A 21,812-nucleotide genomic window follows, 5' to 3' on the forward strand; every position below is an offset into this window, starting at 1 on the left:
GCATCGGGCATCGGAAGTGGTCGTATGGTCAAAACGATCTTCCGAATTTGGCTGTCGGCCGTATTCCGATTCCACCGGTCTTCGTGGCCGGTACTGGGGCCATCTATCGCTTTTCCGACCAACGGTCGGTCGGCTGTTGGTTCATGACACTCACCGGCGGCGGTCGACTGACTGTCCACGAGTCGTAATAGCCGTTATTTTTGCCTATAGTCAAATACTGATTTTGCAATATTATAATTTTTTCTTTTCAATAAACGGATACGGAACGGTGTTTACGTCAGCGCCATAGGTGCAATTTTAAGGAAAACTTCAGAGGAGAGTGCGAGGAGTAGAACGTAGACGTCATTTACAAACGGTTTTATTATACATCGTATTCTGGGGGATGATCAAACTACTTGAGAATTTTGTACGGATTCGACAACTTTTGACGAAGCTGAGCTCACAATCAAACTGCAACTCCCCTGCAAATATTGCACAGATGCCATATGAGTATAAACGTAATCTATGGGTACTAGAAAATAGGATTCGATCGATAAATACACTACATATTAAACGAAAACACTAGTGAAAATCACTGGATATCGGTGGAATTCATTTCAAAATCGGTATCGGTCGCGTTTTAATTAAATGCAATGCAGGTTCGTGTTATATTAAAATTTTAAACTATTGGCTTGATGAATACGTGGACTCAAAACTTTATTACTTCATCTATTACGTATTAAATTTTATCCATTGAGTGTCATTATTAAAAAGATAGGCAATTTTTAAATCCTAGACATATAAGTATATAACAAACATTTTCGGAAATATCCAACTAAAAAATAATTTGTACATTTTTGTGGTTTTGAAGTATTTTGTCAAAATTCAAATCAATATTGCTCATAAAAGAATATTTTGATATTTTTGTAAATGATGCAAAAAAACTTATTAATCTTGTATTTCATTTTCAAACTTTTTGATCCATCTGAAAATTTTTATATTGATATTTGAAGAAACAAACTAAAAATAATAGAAACTGTCAAATGTCTATACTCTATAATATTTGGCTCAAAAGACTTTAAATTATTTTGATGATACATTAACATTATGTACAGAAAATGATAATATAAACATTTTGTGAACCCAGGCACACTGTAGGTTAGATCAGATTATTTTTAAATAGGTAGTGGACAATGGACAATTTTGCACTGCCACGCAGGGTGTATATTATATTTAAGTTAAGCATTCTTTCATTGTATTTATGATTGGTGCTCGTTTACGGTTTTGAATATTGTGTTGCTTTGTAAAGTAATGAATAGTCGAATAAAAAAGCAATTACCTACTTTATGTATTTAAATGTTCCCGAGAAAAACATTAGGATTTCGAAATGAATAATCGACAATTGAGTTTCAGCCGTTTCAGGAGAAAAAACGTTGGTATTTTTTGTAAATAAAAAACTAATTTATTTAGAACTTCCTGAACAATTTCGTTTTAATATAGTATATATAGTATGTATGTATATTTATAAATATATATATATTTACAAAAAAGAAATGAAAAAGAAGAAATTTATTGTTATTTAGTTTCCCAACAAAAATAATCGCAATAAAGGACAGCACGCTTGGGATAATCCGTGTTTATAGATAAAAATCTAGTAATTAGTAAATCAGTAAGATGAAGTAGGTAGGTGCCTAGTGCCTACCTACACAACTAGCGTTTTCGTAACACCGTAGGCAAACTATTAAAAAAAAAATTTTTATCCTGAAGTACTTGAAATGAAAATACTTACGATTTGTATGAAGATAGATCAAATGATCATGTTGGTTATTGGCTTGATTATAGTACTTCTATTAGTCTGCACACGCACACACTGATGAATATCTATTCAATATTTCACCAGTTAAACACTATCATTCATTTATAAATATACCAATTACCGTCTCGACGTTCACGATGGTGTTAATTTGCGAACTTGTATAACATAGGTAATAGGTATAATAGGTACATTCCATCCAATTTAGCAATATTAATATTGGATAGGTCTTTGTTTTGGTTAATTTTTCTTTACATCACTGCACGTTAATACTATAGCTTTTCCTTTTATGACAATTACGGTCAATAATATATTATCACTCACAAACATATTAATAGCACCTATAACTTGCGTAGGCACCTACAAATACATTTATGAATTACAATTTTTTGGCTCATAGACGACGCAATTCTTCATTCCTCGGAATATCAACCCTCAACAATAATTATTACTTATAACTAGAAAAATGTTGGAAATACGGAAATAAGCAAGTGTTGATGTGAGATAATAAGAAATGGTATATTATGAGAATATGAGACATGACGATAATATTGTGGTAAAGTACTTTTTTTACTACCTGTCTACTATGATCGTAGGGTGATCACATTGCAATAGTACTAGTATATGTAGAGTTAATAATTTATTAATTAAATTATTACCATGTAGAAAATATAGTATAATTGACAATAAACTAGATTTAATTTGCTTCATGGAAAGTGGGTAATTAAAATGATAATCATCTAATATATATTATTATTTGTGTTTATTAACGTCGAATTAGTATGATGTAAATTCCCTACATACAATTTTATTTTATTCATATTAAGTAGATTCAATCATTTTTTTTCAATTCGATTTGAAATAGAATAAATAGTTTGTAACATGTATTTAAGGAGGTTATATGATTAGTTGAACTATGTTTTTGGACTGTAAGAAAAACACAAGTGTTATAAATGACATTCTCTTTTCTCTTAATATATTCATTATCAGTAACATACAATTAGTATTATGGATTAAGGTCATATTTATATTATACAATGTTTTGTACTAGATATTAAAACAGATAAATAGGCAATTTCCATGTCCAAAAGAACTGTATGACGACGATTTGCCATATCTTATAATAATTTAAGTATATAGTAGTGGATAGTACTATCAATAGTAGTAAGCGCGTTTATTATTTAGTATATTAAGTAGTAGATAGGTATTTGTGTTATATCAATAAATTACGTCTTACTAAGTGATAATCTCATCAATGGCTCCAAATTGATTGTTGATAGTTTTTATAGTTTTGTACACAGTTTGTAATAAAAATGAGATAAGTAAGTTATGTAGGCTGGGCTATAAATCGTGAGCTACCGTCACTATATTAATTTTAAGTTCTTAAAATACTACATATATCATTAAACTTTTGTCGAAACTTTCGCATCGTCTGGTGACAAGCAGCTCCAATGAGATCTAAGTTTTTTAGTCTAAATTAAACTTTAATTAAAAATACTCAAAATAACTTTTACCACGAATAAATAAATTATAATGAAGTATTAATAATAATATAATGAGATGGGAAAATTGTCTGAAATGTAGAATTCAATTTTTAAATGAATTGTAAAAACGCTCGATTAAGGTGATTGTGCTGGAATATGGCAGCTTGAGAAATAACTAGAACAGAATAGAATCGAATAGTGTATTTTACAGAAACACAAATGAGGCATTAGTTATTGGTTTATTGTAATATAAGTAGGTAGTAACTAGTAAGTAAAAATAGAAAAGAAACAGCTACAAGGTGATTAAGTGAAAAATACGTAAAATCTATACAGAATGGTTAAATTAACTGTACTTCTAAACAATCAAATCCACTGAATGTTTTAAAGATTTTGACAACATTTTATTTTCATAATTTGAAATTATCACAATACAAAATTTTGAAAATAAATTATGTACTATTTTTATCATTATAAATCTTATGTTATAAGTTTTCACTTTTAAACATACTTGATAATAGTAAACCTACATTTTCAGTTTAATATGTCGTAGCAGAATAATTTAATGAACATTTAAAATTGTTTAATTGTTTTTAACACGAATGAGTGGTTAATTAGTTATATGGTATACATAATTAAATTCCCTTTTTAAATTCGATCCTTATAAATCTGAATTTTCAAAAAAATATTCTGCTCTGACATATGAAATAAAAAATGTATGCATATATAATATTATATTCTATAACTTATAAGTACTCAGAGTTAAGTTGAGAAGAGTGGTGTGGCAAAACTGTAAAAGTGTATCCCAAAAAAAGCGATTGTCTACTACTGACTACTCTACTCATTTAAACTTTAAATAGTTATAACATATAAAATATTCATTTGAAATCCACAGAAAAATATTCTCCTCTGGAATATAAAATTAAAAATGGATGATACCATTAAAAAAAGTAAAAAACTTTAAAATGATAACGATACAAATAGTAAATAATTAAATTTTTATTCATAAATATTGTTTTGTAATGACTTCAAACTAAGTAAAAAATATATTTTCAAAAACGTTAATACTTTTTGAACTAAATGTTAATAAAATCACCCAGTAGAACTTAAAGAAGACAAATAAAGACAAATGTATGTATTTTAATGATTTTTTCATGTATAATTTAAAATTGTTCAATGCATAAAACATTTTTTTTTAAACCTTTATGGGATTTATTTGCTAAAATGTATACTGATTTATTTAAATAGTATGATATTAATATAAAAGAGCAATTCATGTTGTAAATTAGTTTTTTTTTGTCATTAAGTTATTGTTTTAAAATATATGATTTTTACCAAACGTCACATAGAATGTGAAATTAAAAGTATGAAATATGCATATATTTTTTTTTGCGATATGCTCGAGAGAACAGTGTCTGTAATCGTGGATGAGGAAAAAATGTACTTTCCGACAAAAACTAACAAAGAATTTAAATAATTATATATTACCAGTTTCCTGCACCGACAATGTGGATGATTTTGTTCTGTACGAAAGCATGTTACATAACAAAAATATCAAGTATGTATAGATACCTAGTTTTAATATGATTTGAGATTTACTAATTTGTAATATGTTTGTAAAGCTTAAATTTTTTATTTTTATTCCCATATTGGTACTTATATGTGCATGTGTTAATTACGAAAATGGCACTACTGAATTTTCAAAAGTTTTCGGGCTTTAATATCAGAGAGTCTAGATATCGTAGCATAGTACGTTTCGTATTGGTTCGTTTGTGCGCATTTCTATAAATGAAAGAGGGTACTTAGGGTAAGGGATTGGTATAGTATACTCGAAAACTCTGCCATTAAGGCTATGGGAGGTTCACCCACAATATTCTTACCCATCAAAGCCAAGGATCATGGACATTGTTTGGAGGTTTAGATTCTTGGAACCAACTTAACTGGGCCCATTTCCATCTATATTAACGTCGCGGAAGTATAGTGAAGGATATTAATTATGCTTTAGAATATTTTGCTGCCTCTGGTTTTGATAATAATTAAAAACAAGTAACTTTTTAGTGCTTGTATAGTACATTATAACATAAAATAAATTCACAGAACCCATTTCAATTGTTATTGACTTAGAGTACATACATGTATAATAATATCATTAATATGCATACACCATAATAGATAATGTCTTTCTCTCGAACTCGTATCACGGTTATTGAGTTGAAAATTATGTACTTTCGGCATTAATAGTGTCCTTCGATACGACCATAAGATTGTTCATACAAAAACAATATAATATGACATGTCCATTTATTATATTATGCTTGTGTAGTTGTTATGGTATTATTTTTATTACGTAAATTAACACGATAATAATACTATGGGTATGTGATACTTATATATGTATAATACTACACCCCACATAAAAAACGATCGTCTACACTTTGGCCCAGAGGCATGCACTGTCACATTTAACTTCCGTATCGACGAATTCTCGTGTCTGGAAACATTATTTGTTATGCATCCTCGTCGGACAATACGGTACATTGTACGTATGCAGCGTAATTGGATTAAGAATGTAACGTCCTCGAACGTTCATTTCACTATATTATGTATTGTGACAACGGCCTGAAAATTACCCGAAGGGGCCATCTGGTTTTTCAATCCGGCACAGCCGATGGACAAACCGCGCGTGTATCGCCCGCTGATAATATTGTTACAATATTTTCTTTCGTTACCTATATATTATTATTATTATTATTATTTGGATCACATTTATTACCGTAGGTACTAGAATACTGCTGCAGTGTTATGTTGTTGTTATATTATTATTATGATTGATCGTGCGCGGGCGGCGAACATATTTGCTCGGCGAATCCATTAACGGATACTGCCGGTGAAAGGTTCCGACTGTTATAACCGTGAACGGACGAGCGACGACGTACATTGAAGTGTCACTAGGCCTTCGATCCGTGTCTCTGCAGCAGTATTCCGTCTCGATTTGTCAATTGCACAGAAAGAAAAAAAAACGATTGAAAGGGTAAAAAAAAAATGTCCAAAAATAAATAAATTACGTTCCAAACATCTGAGGTTCATTTCCTTTTTAGATGTTATCGTACATATACATTTTACCTCGAGCATGAAAATAATAATGATATACACTTGGATAGAAGATAGTGCAAGTGCTGAATTAGACGTGGCTTGTTTACTTTATTTACAACTCTGTTACCTGTGCCAATTTAATCCATTATAAAATGCATAAACTGTGTTGTAGGTACTTACTAAAATCTGGTAAACGATCAAACTCTGCAGATTTATGCTTGCGTATCGTTTATTTTACTTGAACGGATAATGTTTATAATTTTGCAAATAGTTAAAAAAAAAAAAATGAAAATACCAAGTCTGATAGATCACGTCGAGAGGTGTAGGTACGGCGGTAGGGATCTACCTATTATGATATATAACCACTGTACATCAGAATATACCACGGAACTCGGGGCGGGGTCGATCATAAGGCTATTCGGTAACAGCAAGAACAAACCGATATTCATGCGCATTAGGCTCCTCGGTGATTGTTGTAAAAGTGACACATGCATCGCAATGGAAGACTGTGTAAATGTAATTAGCTAATTAGTCACCAGATTTGACTGGATTTCAATTTAATTGAATTTATCACCATTCGCGGTTAATACCCGCCCGGGCATTGCACATACACATCACGCGTTTATTTATTGTAATGGTTCCATTTGCTAAACAACCCAGGACCAGCTATAATAAATCTCCACCACTTTCTATATCGTTGACACTGCACTATAGCAGGTAAACATAATTTCCAATAAGGCCGTAGGGCTGTGGAAATACGAAGCCACAACAGAATTATTACACACGTGCAGACAGAGTATGATATTGTAATGTTAAAACACTGTAAAATATAGTCAATAAGTACCTATTACCTATATCAGTCTATACACAGTTTTTTTTAGGTCCTTTATATTAGACCATATTTGAAAATCCCCAAAAATATTAAACCAACAATTTTTATTCCATTTTTACTCATTTGTAATCCTGATATAAACATTTGTGCACCTTCCCAATCAATCACTATTTATTATAAAATTATGGTATATTAACTACATAGGCAACACCACAAGTCGACTGATATTTGTGTTATTATTATTATTATCATTTTTTAATATGTACCTAGTGTCTATAGGTATATCATGCCTATTTACCAAGATAGTTTGTGAATATAATTTAACTGGATTTTCGGTTGTCTGTCAATATAATAATATTTATCATAGCGTATTATTATTATATTTTGTGTCTAAAGGTATGTTTAAAAATGCTTAACAATGTTATACTCTATAAACAAATTATTAAAATAAAGAAGTTGGGTTAATAAAATTGCCACACTGGTTGAAATTTTCTAGTAGGATTATTATTACGTTCCTAAATATAAAAGAACATTCAACATATTTATATTAAATATGCCAATGATGTAGAATGAGATGTTTATTACAATTTAAATATATCATGCACAAGAAGAAAAAAATTACAAAATACGGACTGTTACGATGCATTAAAATATCAACGCAGATAAATCAGTTCGTTTAAAAAAAAAAAAACTACTAATTTATCATACTTCATTTTGATATAATGTACAGTTTTACTGGTTTCAAGGTCAGTAATCCCAAAATTATAAACTAATTTGTGTGTATACGCCTCGATATAATATCACAACGTAAATTACATTGTCTCTCGGCAATCGGCTGGATATACATATATTATATTAAGTAATCCGATCAATATTACATCATTTAATAAACGAATTAATTGAATATTTTAAGAGATTTCAATTGTATGATAATATACGAAAAAAATAATTATAAATTTTTATGCTCTTGAAAATTTAAAACTAACACGATTTATGTAATTTTTTTTTCTTTTACACGCAGTAGTTATCGTAATACCTAATCAATCTGTATTAAAAATACTTTGTATGATGCAATATGTTATATTTTTAAATTCTCAATAGTAGGTTTTAGGTTTAATCAACTTTATATTTTTTTTAATAGTTTAAATGTTGTGTTTGTGTGCTCGTTCGTGTGTGTGTATGTGTGCAGATGATGTATAGTATACCATTTATGCGTATTCCAGAGAAAATAGCTATGCCGAAATAATGAAAATTGTGTTTAACTGTTGAACTGAGAAAAAGTATAACAAAACAATTATGGGTTAAAGGATTTTTTCAATGATTTTATCTCTACAGGTGTCCTGTTTTGAAACACCACTTTACCGGAACTTCGAACTGTTTATTTTTTTCCAACATTTTTGGCATTGTAACCATAGGGGGTTAACTTCTAGTACGTCGGAAATGTTCTCGATTAGCCCCCCTACGATTCATCTGTTGTTCATGTAGGCTCCAATGAAATATTTATATTCAATACAATCGTATTAAATTGATTATCTATATTTTGTGTATACCATAATATAAGTAGGTAAGTGATTTCGGATATCAAATATTGTTAATTTTTAATGCACTTGAACATTTGAATGACTTTGATATTGAAAAAGAGTTCAGTGTTAATAATATACTTTGATAATTACTATGATAATTTATAGTTTTTACATATCTGTATTGAAATATATAGAATTAAAAAAACTAGGTCATAGATAAAAATTGAGTTTCTATATTTTGATATAATATTCAGTATGGTTTATAATCGGAAAGCGTTCTAATGAAAACTTAAATCAGAGTTGTACTTAAACATTAGATTTATTTTGTATACAATTAACTACAATGGAAGTACACTTCATGTAAATTAAGAGAATTAATTTATTATTTTGCTTACATTAATGTGAGTACACGAAAAGAATAAAATATACAATTAAAATATGTTTCTAAAAATTAATGACGAGATTTAAAAAAAATGTGATTAAAAATAATTTAAATATTGACATTTATAAGTATTTATGCATTTATCGGGTCTCATAATAAATCTATGACTATATAGATAGCAAAATATAATAAATTGATGGTTTTTTATGTTTTTTAAGAATAATCATGATTTAAAAAACAACAAAAAGTTAGTAGAATGCATGTATTATCCATATCGATATTATGTTCAAAAATTAGTTAAGGAAAATATTCTATTGGATGTACGATATATTATGGATATAATATTGTTTGATAATTTAAATAATTGTTTGTTTAATGATTAAACTAATAATAAGATCCTTGTGTCGATGCTTAAAAATGCATTTGAACGTTATTGATTAGCCGCAGGCGTTTGTTTAGTGATTGAAAACCTTGATTTCATCTAGTAGATGTACTCCCGACACCTGAGCACCTAGGTGAGAAAAATCGAGGTGTCTAACACCATTTTCAGACTTAGTGTGCGACACATTTATCCGTGACCTGTTGGCAGTCAAGCGCAGACACAACTGATCATAATATTGTAGAAGAATAGAAAACCATAAATTATAAAACAGCCTGTCAATCCATATAAACTCAAAAGCGCTTAGGTTCTCTAATACGGTATATGATCGAAAAGTCCTTAACATATTATTATAATTGCTGTGTCAAAACAATGACCGATCTTTGGCCCTGATGCTCGGTCAGTATTTGGGTATGGTGGGCGACAAAAAGTTAGCCGAGCTGCATTACATATTTATAAGTGGGTACTTACCTATAATATACGTATTAAATATTTACATAAATAAGTTCACTTTAAAAAAAATGAATACTCAATGACAACTTGAACGTTAGGTACCTAAGCACCCACATATTTTATTTCGTGTGAGCTTTTTGACTTCAATTTTGTTATCATTACATTAAACAGTAAATAGGGACTACACGCCATAACAATCTAAAAGTAGAGTTATTTATTAAATTATATTTTAAACTGCTTGTATTTGTAAATGTTATTGTTTTAAAATTACAGCATGTATTTTAAATCAATTTTTTTTATAGTTATTTTTAAAAATAACTAAAACCCTTACCTAAATCTATAATAATAATTTTTTTTGTATGAGGAATTTACTTTAAAACGTCTAATGATATTACAACACAATTTTTAACAGTCGTAATAAGTGTCCACTGCCTTACACTGTCACGTTGTATGTATTTTTCAAAAATTTTTTTAATACAAATATAATCGGTTATGGTTTTGGAAAGGTAAAAAATATGCCGCTACTGTAGTTGCTATAATTAATTTCAATTTCATTTTGGTGTCTATAGCTAACAACGTAATTCAATTAAATACCATATAAAAGCATACAAAAATGTGGATTATACATTTTTGTAGAAAAGAAAATCGATCCTCATCAGTAGAATTACTAAGACAGTAATTAGATTATTTGTTAAAAGGAAACTTATTGGACGGGGGTTAATTTGAGGGTAATTTGTTTTCAACCTTTCCCGTTAAATAATCTCGTTGTGGGATCTGAGCTATGTTACGCTTCGTGGTTAGCACGTGGTAGAAGTGTAAAACAAAGCATCTATTACAACAAACTAAAAAAAAAATATGTGGGATTTAGGTTTATGGGAAATTTTATGACGTGTTTAATTATTGCACTCCAAGTCTTCCTAACTAGTCTACAATATTAACCACTGTCCATTAAATTGAAATTATATTATTTTATTTTATAATTAAAAATCATGCAGTAAAAAGTGTTAATTATTAAACTTAAATGGTTGACGTAACTACTCGTGTGTAAAATAACTATGCATTTTTTTTCTATTTCATATCCGTAAGCATAATAATTAATGAAAACAGATTAGGGCGAGTTGTGATACAATTATGCATTAATGATTTTAAACACACGTTATTCTACTATTAATCTCAACGAAGCTTAACGTTATAATTGTATTAGTATGATTATAGTGTTAATATCTATTACATCTTGTATTGGAACTATATTTTTTTATTTGTAAGTACTACTATGGATACCAAATTACTCTACTCGTCGGTTACCAATACTTTCATAATCATTCGCTTGCTTGGTTTAAAAATCATTGATTTGCTTACCTATAATTGAGTAATTGTTGAATATATCGAATTAATATCAAACAAAATTTAATTTGAGAGTAAAACATTTCAAAACAAAGACGCTTTACAAAATTCAAACGTGCATTTTCGAGATAAAATATTTTTACAAAAATCATCTAATTTGGCAATACAATGTAACTAAGCGTAACTTATTATGTAATTGGTTTTCGTAAATATTATTTTTCTCTTCTCTTAAAATTGTTAACGAAGAGAAGAAATCCAGTACGACTTTCACGCTGTGGGTGTTCAGTGTTCTTCGGTGTCCATTTTTCGTATACTCCACGTGTGACAAAATATTTTTTGATTGTCATGATTACGATAGTCTGTAATTATTGGAGAGTCTAAAATAGAACCACGGTCAGCTGATTTCAAAAAATATTAGTCATCGCGTCCTCCTGTCAAACGCCCGAGCATAAAGCTATCCAAATAATAATAAAATAAAAAACATAAAGTCTAAAACCATACGTGTTTTTGTTTAGCCACACTGCTGATCTAAACAGTAAAAAGTTGAACAACATTTATTTATAAGTTGAACACAATGAAGTCGACTATCGGTAAAATATTTAAGAATCATAGCGGACCCAATGTGTTATCCAATATGTCTACTGTCAAGGCTATCATCAATTCGTTTTTTTTTTCATTTCCGCATGGCCAGCTCGTTTAATGCTCGTAACAATACGACTGGTTTGGAAATTGGATTAAACTATCAATTTACGATACGGATGTGTACCTGTAATATTTTCCTGTTGACCGTAAACATTTTCGTCCGACGGAAATCCGTCAAATAAAGACAGTTTAAGTGATTTGTATAATTTTGGTAAGACAGTCGAATTAATTATAAATGTCAATGTCGAAATCCGATATATTTTATGAGGATATTAATCTGTATTAAAAGCAAAACAACCCATTTAAAAAAAAAAAATAACACAACAGCCTAAATTTTAATTTAGTATTTTAAATTATTTTAAATAAAAAAAATGTTTTATATCTTCAAATAGTAGATACTACGTAGGTCCTCCCATAACATGCGTATTCATAAAAAGTTGTAATATTGTAAGGATTTTGTATACTATAAATGCTACTAATAATTTATATTATAGTTATCGTTCATTCGTGAACAAACTCTTTTTTTTTAAACTGTGTGTTAAATATTGTTTTTTAATATTTTTTTAAATACTCATCCATGGAGTACTTACCTTATAATTTATTAACACTTAAAAGTAATCGGTTAACAACTGACCTTAACAATACTTAGTTTCAATTTGATATAATGATATTATAATTACACTAATGCCATAAAATATAATATCCACGTGATTATTATTGATTTTAATATTTTATAAATTCACTTATTTTTTAAAAGAATAAAATTAGCGGAGTTTCAAAAGTGGAATATTTAAAGTAGGTGCATATTTGAATAAACTAGATCGTTCAATATTTCAATGTAATTTAACGCTAATGATGGGTCATTAGCAATGAATGTTACGAGAATAAATTTCATTAAAAATTTATTAGAAGCTGATTATGTGACAGCTCGCGAAAAAAATAATTGTGCCAACCGACTTAGTTTTTAATCGAATCAGAATAATAATATGATATTATCTACGTTTAATAATTCGAAGTAAAAAAAAAAAAAAATAAAATAAAAAACGCCCGACGAATTTAGAACCCTATAATATCGCTCACTTAATGTAAAGTGTACGATATTATTTACCCATATATAATATACACTGCAGTGCAGCGCACATAAATTTAAATTTGAAAGTGCGCACGTCTCGTGGAAACGTTTAATCATTCGAATGTACGCATTGAATATTAGAGTTGTCCATACGGTTTATAATATTCATACGGTTACGGATTCCATAAGGATATATTATGTTATACGTACGCGTAGCCGGCCAAGGACAGTATTTTATGCTCCAAATGGGTCTGCCGTTTGCAATATAATGCATACATATATCATATACATATATTGTTCGATATTATAATAGCGCGTTTTATAGGTACTCGAACGGCGTCGGGCTGACTCGGTGCCAGCAAAATATTATACGATATGGCCGCCCGTGGCTGTTCTGGAAATCAGCTGAATCGTTTGGGCCCAGTGTGCGTGGCATTTCCCGGCCTTTAGCTGCACGGCCGCAGTTAAAGCTCGTAATATTATTATTTAGGCTCATAAACGAAAAGCATCAGAAAAAAACCTAATTTCACCGACGACTATCGGATGCTGCAATACTCGAAAACGCTGTTTCGGTACAGTGGCCATATATACTCGTATAGTTTGCCGCTGGAAAGCAAAGTTTCCATTTTACCATTATCGAGAAAAAAATCGCGATTAAACAATTTATTTCCCACGCCATCGTAGCGTGTTTATTTTTTTGAAACTGAAGAAGCGTTTCAAATATTTCTTCGCCGAACACGTTCATAATATAAGCTGTTTTAGTTTACAATAATTTACTTTGGACTTTTTTTTCTGCAGTCGTGTGCTACAATAAAATGTTAATATCTCGAGATAAACTTGATTTATTTAACAACCATGCAAGTGCACAAAGAACAACCATTTTAATAATATAGATACATCTCATAATTCAAACATTTGATGAAGTATAAAAAAAAATAGGTGGCCTGTACCAGTACAAGTAATTTCATCATAAATTATTTATGTGGATAAACCAACCATAAAACGTATGTAGATGGCTTACTAATTATACTATGTTGAAATTATTAAAAAAATTTTGTATAACTATTGTAATAATTATAAATAAAAAGTGGTGAACAAAAAAAATTATATATCTGATTGTAGTATTACATAATAATTATACACTCTGAAAATATTATGTAATTTACCTTCTGAGTATAAATAATAAAAACTAGGAAAACCTATTTAAATTTGTTAGTTATTTTTAATAATTTTAATTCTTATTCAATAATAGGCGTGACTTGGCGATGCAGTTTTGACCAGGTTGGTTACTACTTACTAGTTTAGCTGATTACCTAATAGCCTAATAGCTGAATACCTATTAGTTCTTAGTTAAACTAGTTTACAGTTTGCTCAAAACTGCATCCCCAAAACACACCTAAGATAGAGTGAACCTACCTAATTGTTTGTAGTAAATAAATTAAAATTAGTTAAGACATTATAATATTGGTACATAACATATTTTACTTGAGCATTATTTTTATAATTTACATGGTTTATGTTATTAAACATATTTTTCATATATCTTGTTATAGCAGTATATAACTTCAAGATTTTCTTTTCTCACACATAGGTTGAAAAAACTAAGTTATACCCTCGGGGCACAATTATATATCCAAACAATTCTAGACATAATTTTTTTTAAATGAAGCTTATGTTTTATTATTAATTTAATTTTGTTTAAAAAAGTATGAAATATTTTATGTTTCAAGATTCATAAAAAAATAAATACACTTTGACTACTATAAGAACAAAATATAGACATACCTATAACAAATGTATAAGATTATTGCATTACTGATTACATTAATTAGATGACGATTTTAGTAATTACTGATGATTTAAGTTGTATAGATTTATATTGTATTATTTAACTATATACTTCATTAAAATTTTATATGAATATAGTCAAAAATATGTATTTATTTAATTGTATCAAACTACTTAATGAATTTGAATTTCAAATTGTGAACTCATGGTCCCTCACACGAATATGTTCAGTAAGCCTACTCTTTCCTGAAGAATAAATTAAAAAAGTAATAAAAAAAAAAAATACTATAACAGTATAGTTGGAAAAACGTCCTTCGTTTCTAAAACGGTTAACTAAAGTAAATAGGTTATATACTTTATACCAGCGTTTCCCAAACTGTGGTCCGCGGACCCCTAGGGGTCCGCACGTATACCGGAGGGGGTCCGCGAACGTAAATTAAAAATATACAAAGTATACCTATCCATAAAACGAAAATAATGATGCAATATTCGTATTACATGGGAAATACTGTTGATAATAAATACATTGTTGAAATAGTTATCGTTGAAAAGCAATTAAGATTAGTTACTAAATATGCAAATCTTTTCAATAATTTTGAATGGCTCTGTACAGTGGCCTATTTGGCTGATATTTTTAATTCTCTGAACTCATTAAATATTAGTTTACAAGGGAAAGAAGACAATATTTTTCACACGGAGGATAACATTGAAGCTATGGANGAAGTTTTTCCTCAGGACACAAAAGATATAATTATTGAACACCTCCAAATTTTGAAACATTCATTTCGAAAATATTTTCCAGTTCCTGACAAAAATAAAAATTGGGTAGTAGACCCTTTTAATGCAGATGTCCCTGATATAACTGGTTTAACAACAACACAAGATAATCAATTAATCGAAATATCCAGTAATTCTAATTTAAAAAGGGTTTTCAAAGAATCTTCTTTGTCTTCTTTTTGGTTGAGTATAAGACAAGACTATCCAGAAATATCGGACTCAGCACTAAGGCCATTGATGCTTTTTTCAACAACTTATCTCTGTGAAAAAGGATTTTCAGCTTATGTGTACACTAAAAATAAATATAGAAATCGATTAAATATAGAATCAGATTTACGTATTCAACTTTCTAATATAGATCCTAAAATACCAGATTTAGTATTAAAGAAACAACACCATCCATCACATTAAACGCATTAATTATTTATTATAAAAATAATATATCTATTTATCCATTTTTTTTTATTAATTCAATTTTTCATTATAAACATATGTGTATTTAATTTTAAAAATAAAGCAAACAATTTAGTATTATTATTTATTATTGCTTTAATTAAAATTTTTATTTAGGGGTCCGCGATCTTTTTTATTTTCTCTAAGGGGGTCCGGCAGAGAAAAAGTTTGGGAAACGCTGCTTTATACAAATATACATCGTTGGGCATTATGTGAAGCTCGATGAAGGAACAAATCAATTAATTAACATAATATTATAGGTATTTATAATATTGGTGCATATTATAATTGTTTGAACAATAATAATATATAATTGATTAAAATTTTGTATTCAAAGTGCCTTTAATTTAAAACATATAGCATGAAGATCAAAAAAAAAAAAGTAACCGATGTACTAGTATTTTGAGAAGTATCTTATTTCATGAAATAATATAGATATAATATACATACACACGTTACAGAAAGTACTATCTAGTACTTAATCAGCTGATTAAATAAATAATTAATTACATATGATATTTTAATGTGTATAATGTATATTAACTATACCTTACATGACAAAGTTTAGGTTTTCAATGTGTAGAAGAAACTCATTTAAATATGGACATATCAATAACGGCGCACAATTACACTCCATAATACAGTTTAAAGAAGGCTTTATTGTTTTATCATTTAAATGTAATTTACATTTTGTTACTTATTAAAACATTTCTAATTTTATGTGGACTAACGCCTATAAAGTCGGGCAACTAATTCAATAAAAAATTAATATATCTAGAGAGTACTCTAAAGTTACTAGATTCTAGTAGATACTAAATACTTTAATAACTCTAAGCGCATGCTTTGATCAAAATATAAATAATTTGAAATATAGTCTTTGTGAAAATGATATTTGGTAAATCAATTACACTTGAACGTGTGTCTGTTATTTGGCTTAAAAAACTAATGACGTTGAAAGTTTTTTTTGGGAGCCGTCATTGGTTTTTCTCTGAAAGATGATGTGTACCAGAAATGTCGAACTTCGGTTATTTATAGGTTTAACTTATTCTTCGCGGAAAGCTGTTAAATTCGGATAATGTTTATAATTTATTTTTAGTTCAGATAAAGTATTATATTGACGTTCCGGACCATTTGACACTTTCGTATCACCATCACCTACCGCACAACAAGTCACGGGTATATTTACTACATTTTAATGTAATAATAATAATATCATTTTCATTCGAATTATGGTTTTTTTTGTTTACCCGTCTGCTGTAGTTTGATAGTCTTGTAATATTATGTTTATTACACGGCATAATAGTATAATGTTTGAGCAGCACAATATATGCAGTCTTAAACTAGTTTCAAGTACGCGTACCGTACACGGTTAACACGGTTTTCAGTGTCTTAACAATGACAATAATTACATTTTGCGGGGACAGAGTCGACATAAAATATCGTCGTCGCACCCGCCGCCGGGATGCGAGCGTACACTGATAATAGGTAGGTATCGTAATATCGTAATAATATTATTGTTATCACGGGGTCGGACGCAATTCGTATATTTTCAAAAACCGTTTCTCTTCGTCACAAAACACGGGAACGCCAGAGTAGTAATATTATTATACATAATATAGGTGCACCGACGGCTTGCAGATCGGCCATCAAGGACTCGGCGAGCCCAGGGATCGAAAGCCCGCAAGCACGCGACCGTGTTTTTGTTGTAGAACATGACAATAATAATAATAACAATAATAATAATAATAATATCATCATCATCATCATTATTATATATTGTTCATATTGTACACGGGTCAGTGTTTGGAAAGAACGTCGTTCATGAACGCACGTTCACGCGTTCACGTTCATAAATAGTGAACGATACGTGAACGTCACTCGTATTTTTACAATAGAACGTGAACGTGAACGACGTTTATATTTTTAATGAACTTGATCGATTATTAAGACGTTTAATTTATTTACCACTTAAAAAATATATTTTTAAAATATTTTAATCAATCATATTATAATAATATTTTCCATTATAGTTCCTATGATATCGAATTTAAATTTAATTATTAATTACTGAGAAAAAAAATTAAATGAACGCCCAATAAACGCGTTCATTTTTTGAATGAACGTGAACGTGAACGCGTTCGTTTGAAAAAAACAGGAACGTGAACGCGAACGAGTTCCTTTTTTAAGTACTGAACGTGAACGTGAACGAGTTCATTTTTTTAGTGAACGTTCCGAACACTGACACGGGTACGTATAGTAGTTGTCGTCGCGGTTGTACAACGCGGTGCACAAAATTCACGGTACCCACACACACGATATTATGTGATAATAATAATAATAATAATACTAATAATACTAATAATAATAATATATTATATTTTAAACGCGTTGTGTTCCCCACCACGCGGCCGGTAAAAGCACGCGGCATGTCCTCTTCTCGGCCAAATAATTGGTGCACTCGCCGGCCGCTTTATTCAGTCACATTCAAACGTGTCTTAGACCATAATCTTCATCCCGCACACTCGTGTGGCGCGTACCTCTATATCATTATACCCGCGATAATAAATAATAAATAGAAAAAGGTTTTTGTTTTCGAAAAAGTTTCCACGTTCCGTGTGGCCGCCGCACGCGATTATTGTTGCTGATTTTTTACATGCTCACACAAAACACACGTATATTGCATACCCACATCGACCGACGGTGTAATATTGTCGACCAGTAGTGTGCACTCGTCGTGTCCATAATATCGATTCTATTTCGCTCACACCGATCGCTCGTCATATCGTCGCGTCGACATGACGGTGATACCCACGTTTGTTATCGATAAAATATTTTCCAAGATATTCAGAAGACAGTCGAAGAACTACACCGTAGAACGTGAGTACATAATGTTATATTATTTTATCGACTTACTAAAAAAAAAATTCAATAAAATAACACCTCGGATTCAGCGCCCGCGGTTTACGAGTAAGTAAATTATTATGATTTTTGCTTCTTTACATCCACCGCATAAAAGTTCTCGGAATGAGTTATCGCGCTCTGTGCGCGTATCGTAATTTGTACTTTTATCTTGAAACAAATTGATCGTCTTTCGCTCACCGAACTAAGTTGTGCTGTAGATTTTAGATAAGTAAAATATACGACTAAACTTATTTATTTTAACGAAATATCATTAGTGTCCATCATATCTAAATAACACAGTATCGCTATGATTAATTACTGTAATTAGAAGGAAATTAGAAGTTCATTATGATATTAATTTATCAACGTTATAATATTATTTACACGGCGGAAAAAAAAGAAGTTAATAGTATAATAATATTAAATAAGTTGCTGAAATATTTACGCACGCGAATCACAATTTAGAAAATAATCGATTTAAATATTAAGTCAAAAGCACTATTAAAAAGTAAAGTTCCTAAACCTTGCCTCTTCCAGTCCTTTATACCCTAAGGTGCATTGCTTGAGAACGACTTTTGCTAGTTCTTACGGTTAACATAATATGTAATTTTGTGTGTTAGATAATATGGTTACAAGACGAAGTATCAACACTAACAATTTTCGTTGTACACAAAATATGTTGTCCCGCGTTGTTGAAATAGCCCTTTAGAGTAAAAAAAAAAATACTGATAATGGTAATAATAATAGTAATCTATACAAACTTGCGTAATTAACACATGAAATAAGCATGCAACCGCTAACCCACTTGCCTTCTTTCTTGTACTTATTATTACGTTAGCAATGAGATTTCACTTTTCCACCGCATCCAATTGCAATGGACATCGATTAAAAAGGATGGTTAAAATTTATTGTGAAACAATAGTGATGATTTATTTTACCATAGCAAAATTGCAGAATTATTAACTTATGGTTAAATATACAAATTTAATGTTAAATGTGATTTTTTCTTCAAATTATTAATTTGGTTTTTGATACTTGTCCAATATATTATTGTTATAATCTTGTCTGAAATATCTATAACAGAATATTCCATATTTGGTGTGTTATTAATCGTTCTTATATTATTATCTTCACGTACATTATTATAATCGAAATTTGGAAATACTTTTTGTATTTGAAATAATATCGATACTGCAGGACAGATTCAATATGATTTCATAATCAGTATTTGTAGGTATGTTAGTGGTTTGTGTATATTAATTTACGTCTTGTGTGTCTTATACATTTATGAAGAAGAATTTTTATACTTGGGAAAATCAGTACAGTATATACATAATTGATATATACGAATTAATGAATATGTGTCTGAGATTATTATTTAAAAAAGAGGTTTATAAATTATCAAATCGAAGCGTTGGTATAAAAATATAATAAAAAATGTATTCGAGGATGCATTAAAATATCGTTATAAAATAACAAAAAAAATATGTATTTACTGTTTTTACATTACATAATAGAAAAATTAATAGATGGGTGTAACATTTGATGATCAACAAATTGTAATTATATGTAATTATGTATTATTAAATAAGACGAGCAGGATATTTTTTCCTCAAATCAATCGATGATATTAAAAATTATAAAGTTAGGTACTTTTTAATAAGTTTTTGAATTGAATATAATATATTGTACAATAGTGTTGATTCTTTTGAACCCGTTTGACCGTATATATAAATTATCGAACGTGATATAATATAAACGTGCGTTCAGTACTTAAGAAGGCCTTAAGAAATTCAAAACCAATCTTTAAAAACAAACTTTATCGAATTGATCAGTATGTGTTTGGATACCTACGTCATATTAAATATATTAATTTTTAGACAACAATAAAATATACGAGATACAATGATTACCTATTATAATACATCTTCGCGGGCTTATTTGAAAATGGATGTGATTAATAAAATTGGATGTGAGTTGAATAATATTTTATGTTAAAGATGATGTTAGTACGTCATTTATAATAGCGATGCATTCTTAATTTAATTTAAATTAAAACGAAACGTTGTGTCTATATTTGCTGACTGTGACTATATAATACACAATATTACAGAACACGGATGCTCGCCGAAATCATCGACCATTATAATAATAACATTTAGTTATTAATTGTGAGTTAGACGTTGTATAATATTATTTGACAATTAAATGAGTATTAAATAATTACGGAAAGACAAATACAAGGAAATTAGTAAAAACGCGTACTTCGTTGTTCAAACATTGAAAATATAAAAAAGCAATTACTACTCATTCCATTTTTAAACAACAATAATAGTATAATATTTTGTATGGTCGTGTTAAATAATCCGTAACCAGTTTCTTCAAAATATATATGTCGTAAGCAATACGATACGAGGAAAGTGAATTTGTATTACTGTATAATTATTATTGTTCTGCGTGTCATCACGTAGTGAATTTATTGCATAGACGACTGTGCATTTCGCGTTCGGAGCAGCTGTAAAGTATACGTTAGGTGCCTCCGATATAACATATAATATATATATCGTTGCATTATATATATATACACACACACTAGGTACACGTTTATCAGACACGATATTTTCCAAATCTGCAATACACCACGTACCATATAACTGCCGTCGCGATTTATTGTATATTGCACACCCCCCCGACCGACAATTTTGTTACATTTTTATTTTTTGTCACATTTTTGTCCCTCGAACCCGTACGATACACGCGCGACAGTTGCGTCGTAGTCGCGTTCCGTATAATATTATTTCGTATGTGTCTCTGTGTTCATAAGGTGGCAAAAGTCGAAGGACGTGACTAATTTTTTTTTCTCCCTACACACGCACGCATAACGTGCTCACCCGCTATCC

The 21,812-nt window shown here is 29.6% G+C and overlaps 1 protein-coding gene across 6 annotated transcripts in view; it reads left to right on the top strand.

The window, feature by feature from the left end:
• The window catches only part of LOC111038508 (organic cation transporter protein-like), a 58,331-nt gene that overhangs the window by 22,250 nt on the left and 14,269 nt on the right, over positions 1-21,812 (top strand). The window contains exon 1 of one of the 6 annotated variants that reach the window (XM_022321643.1): positions 18,485-18,888. The exons of the other annotated variants lie outside the window; for them this stretch is intronic. Within the exon in view, the coding sequence (XP_022177335.1) occupies positions 18,807-18,888 (82 nt within the window). The 5' untranslated portion in view covers positions 18,485-18,806. Of the gene's footprint in view, positions 1-18,484; positions 18,889-21,812 lie in introns of those variants that run through there. 6 annotated transcript variants of the gene reach the window in all.

This window comes from Myzus persicae, unplaced genomic scaffold (assembly GCF_001856785.1).
Source record: "Myzus persicae strain clone G006 unplaced genomic scaffold, MPER_G0061.0, whole genome shotgun sequence".
In the NCBI taxonomy this organism is placed as follows: Eukaryota; Metazoa; Arthropoda; class Insecta; order Hemiptera; family Aphididae; genus Myzus; species Myzus persicae.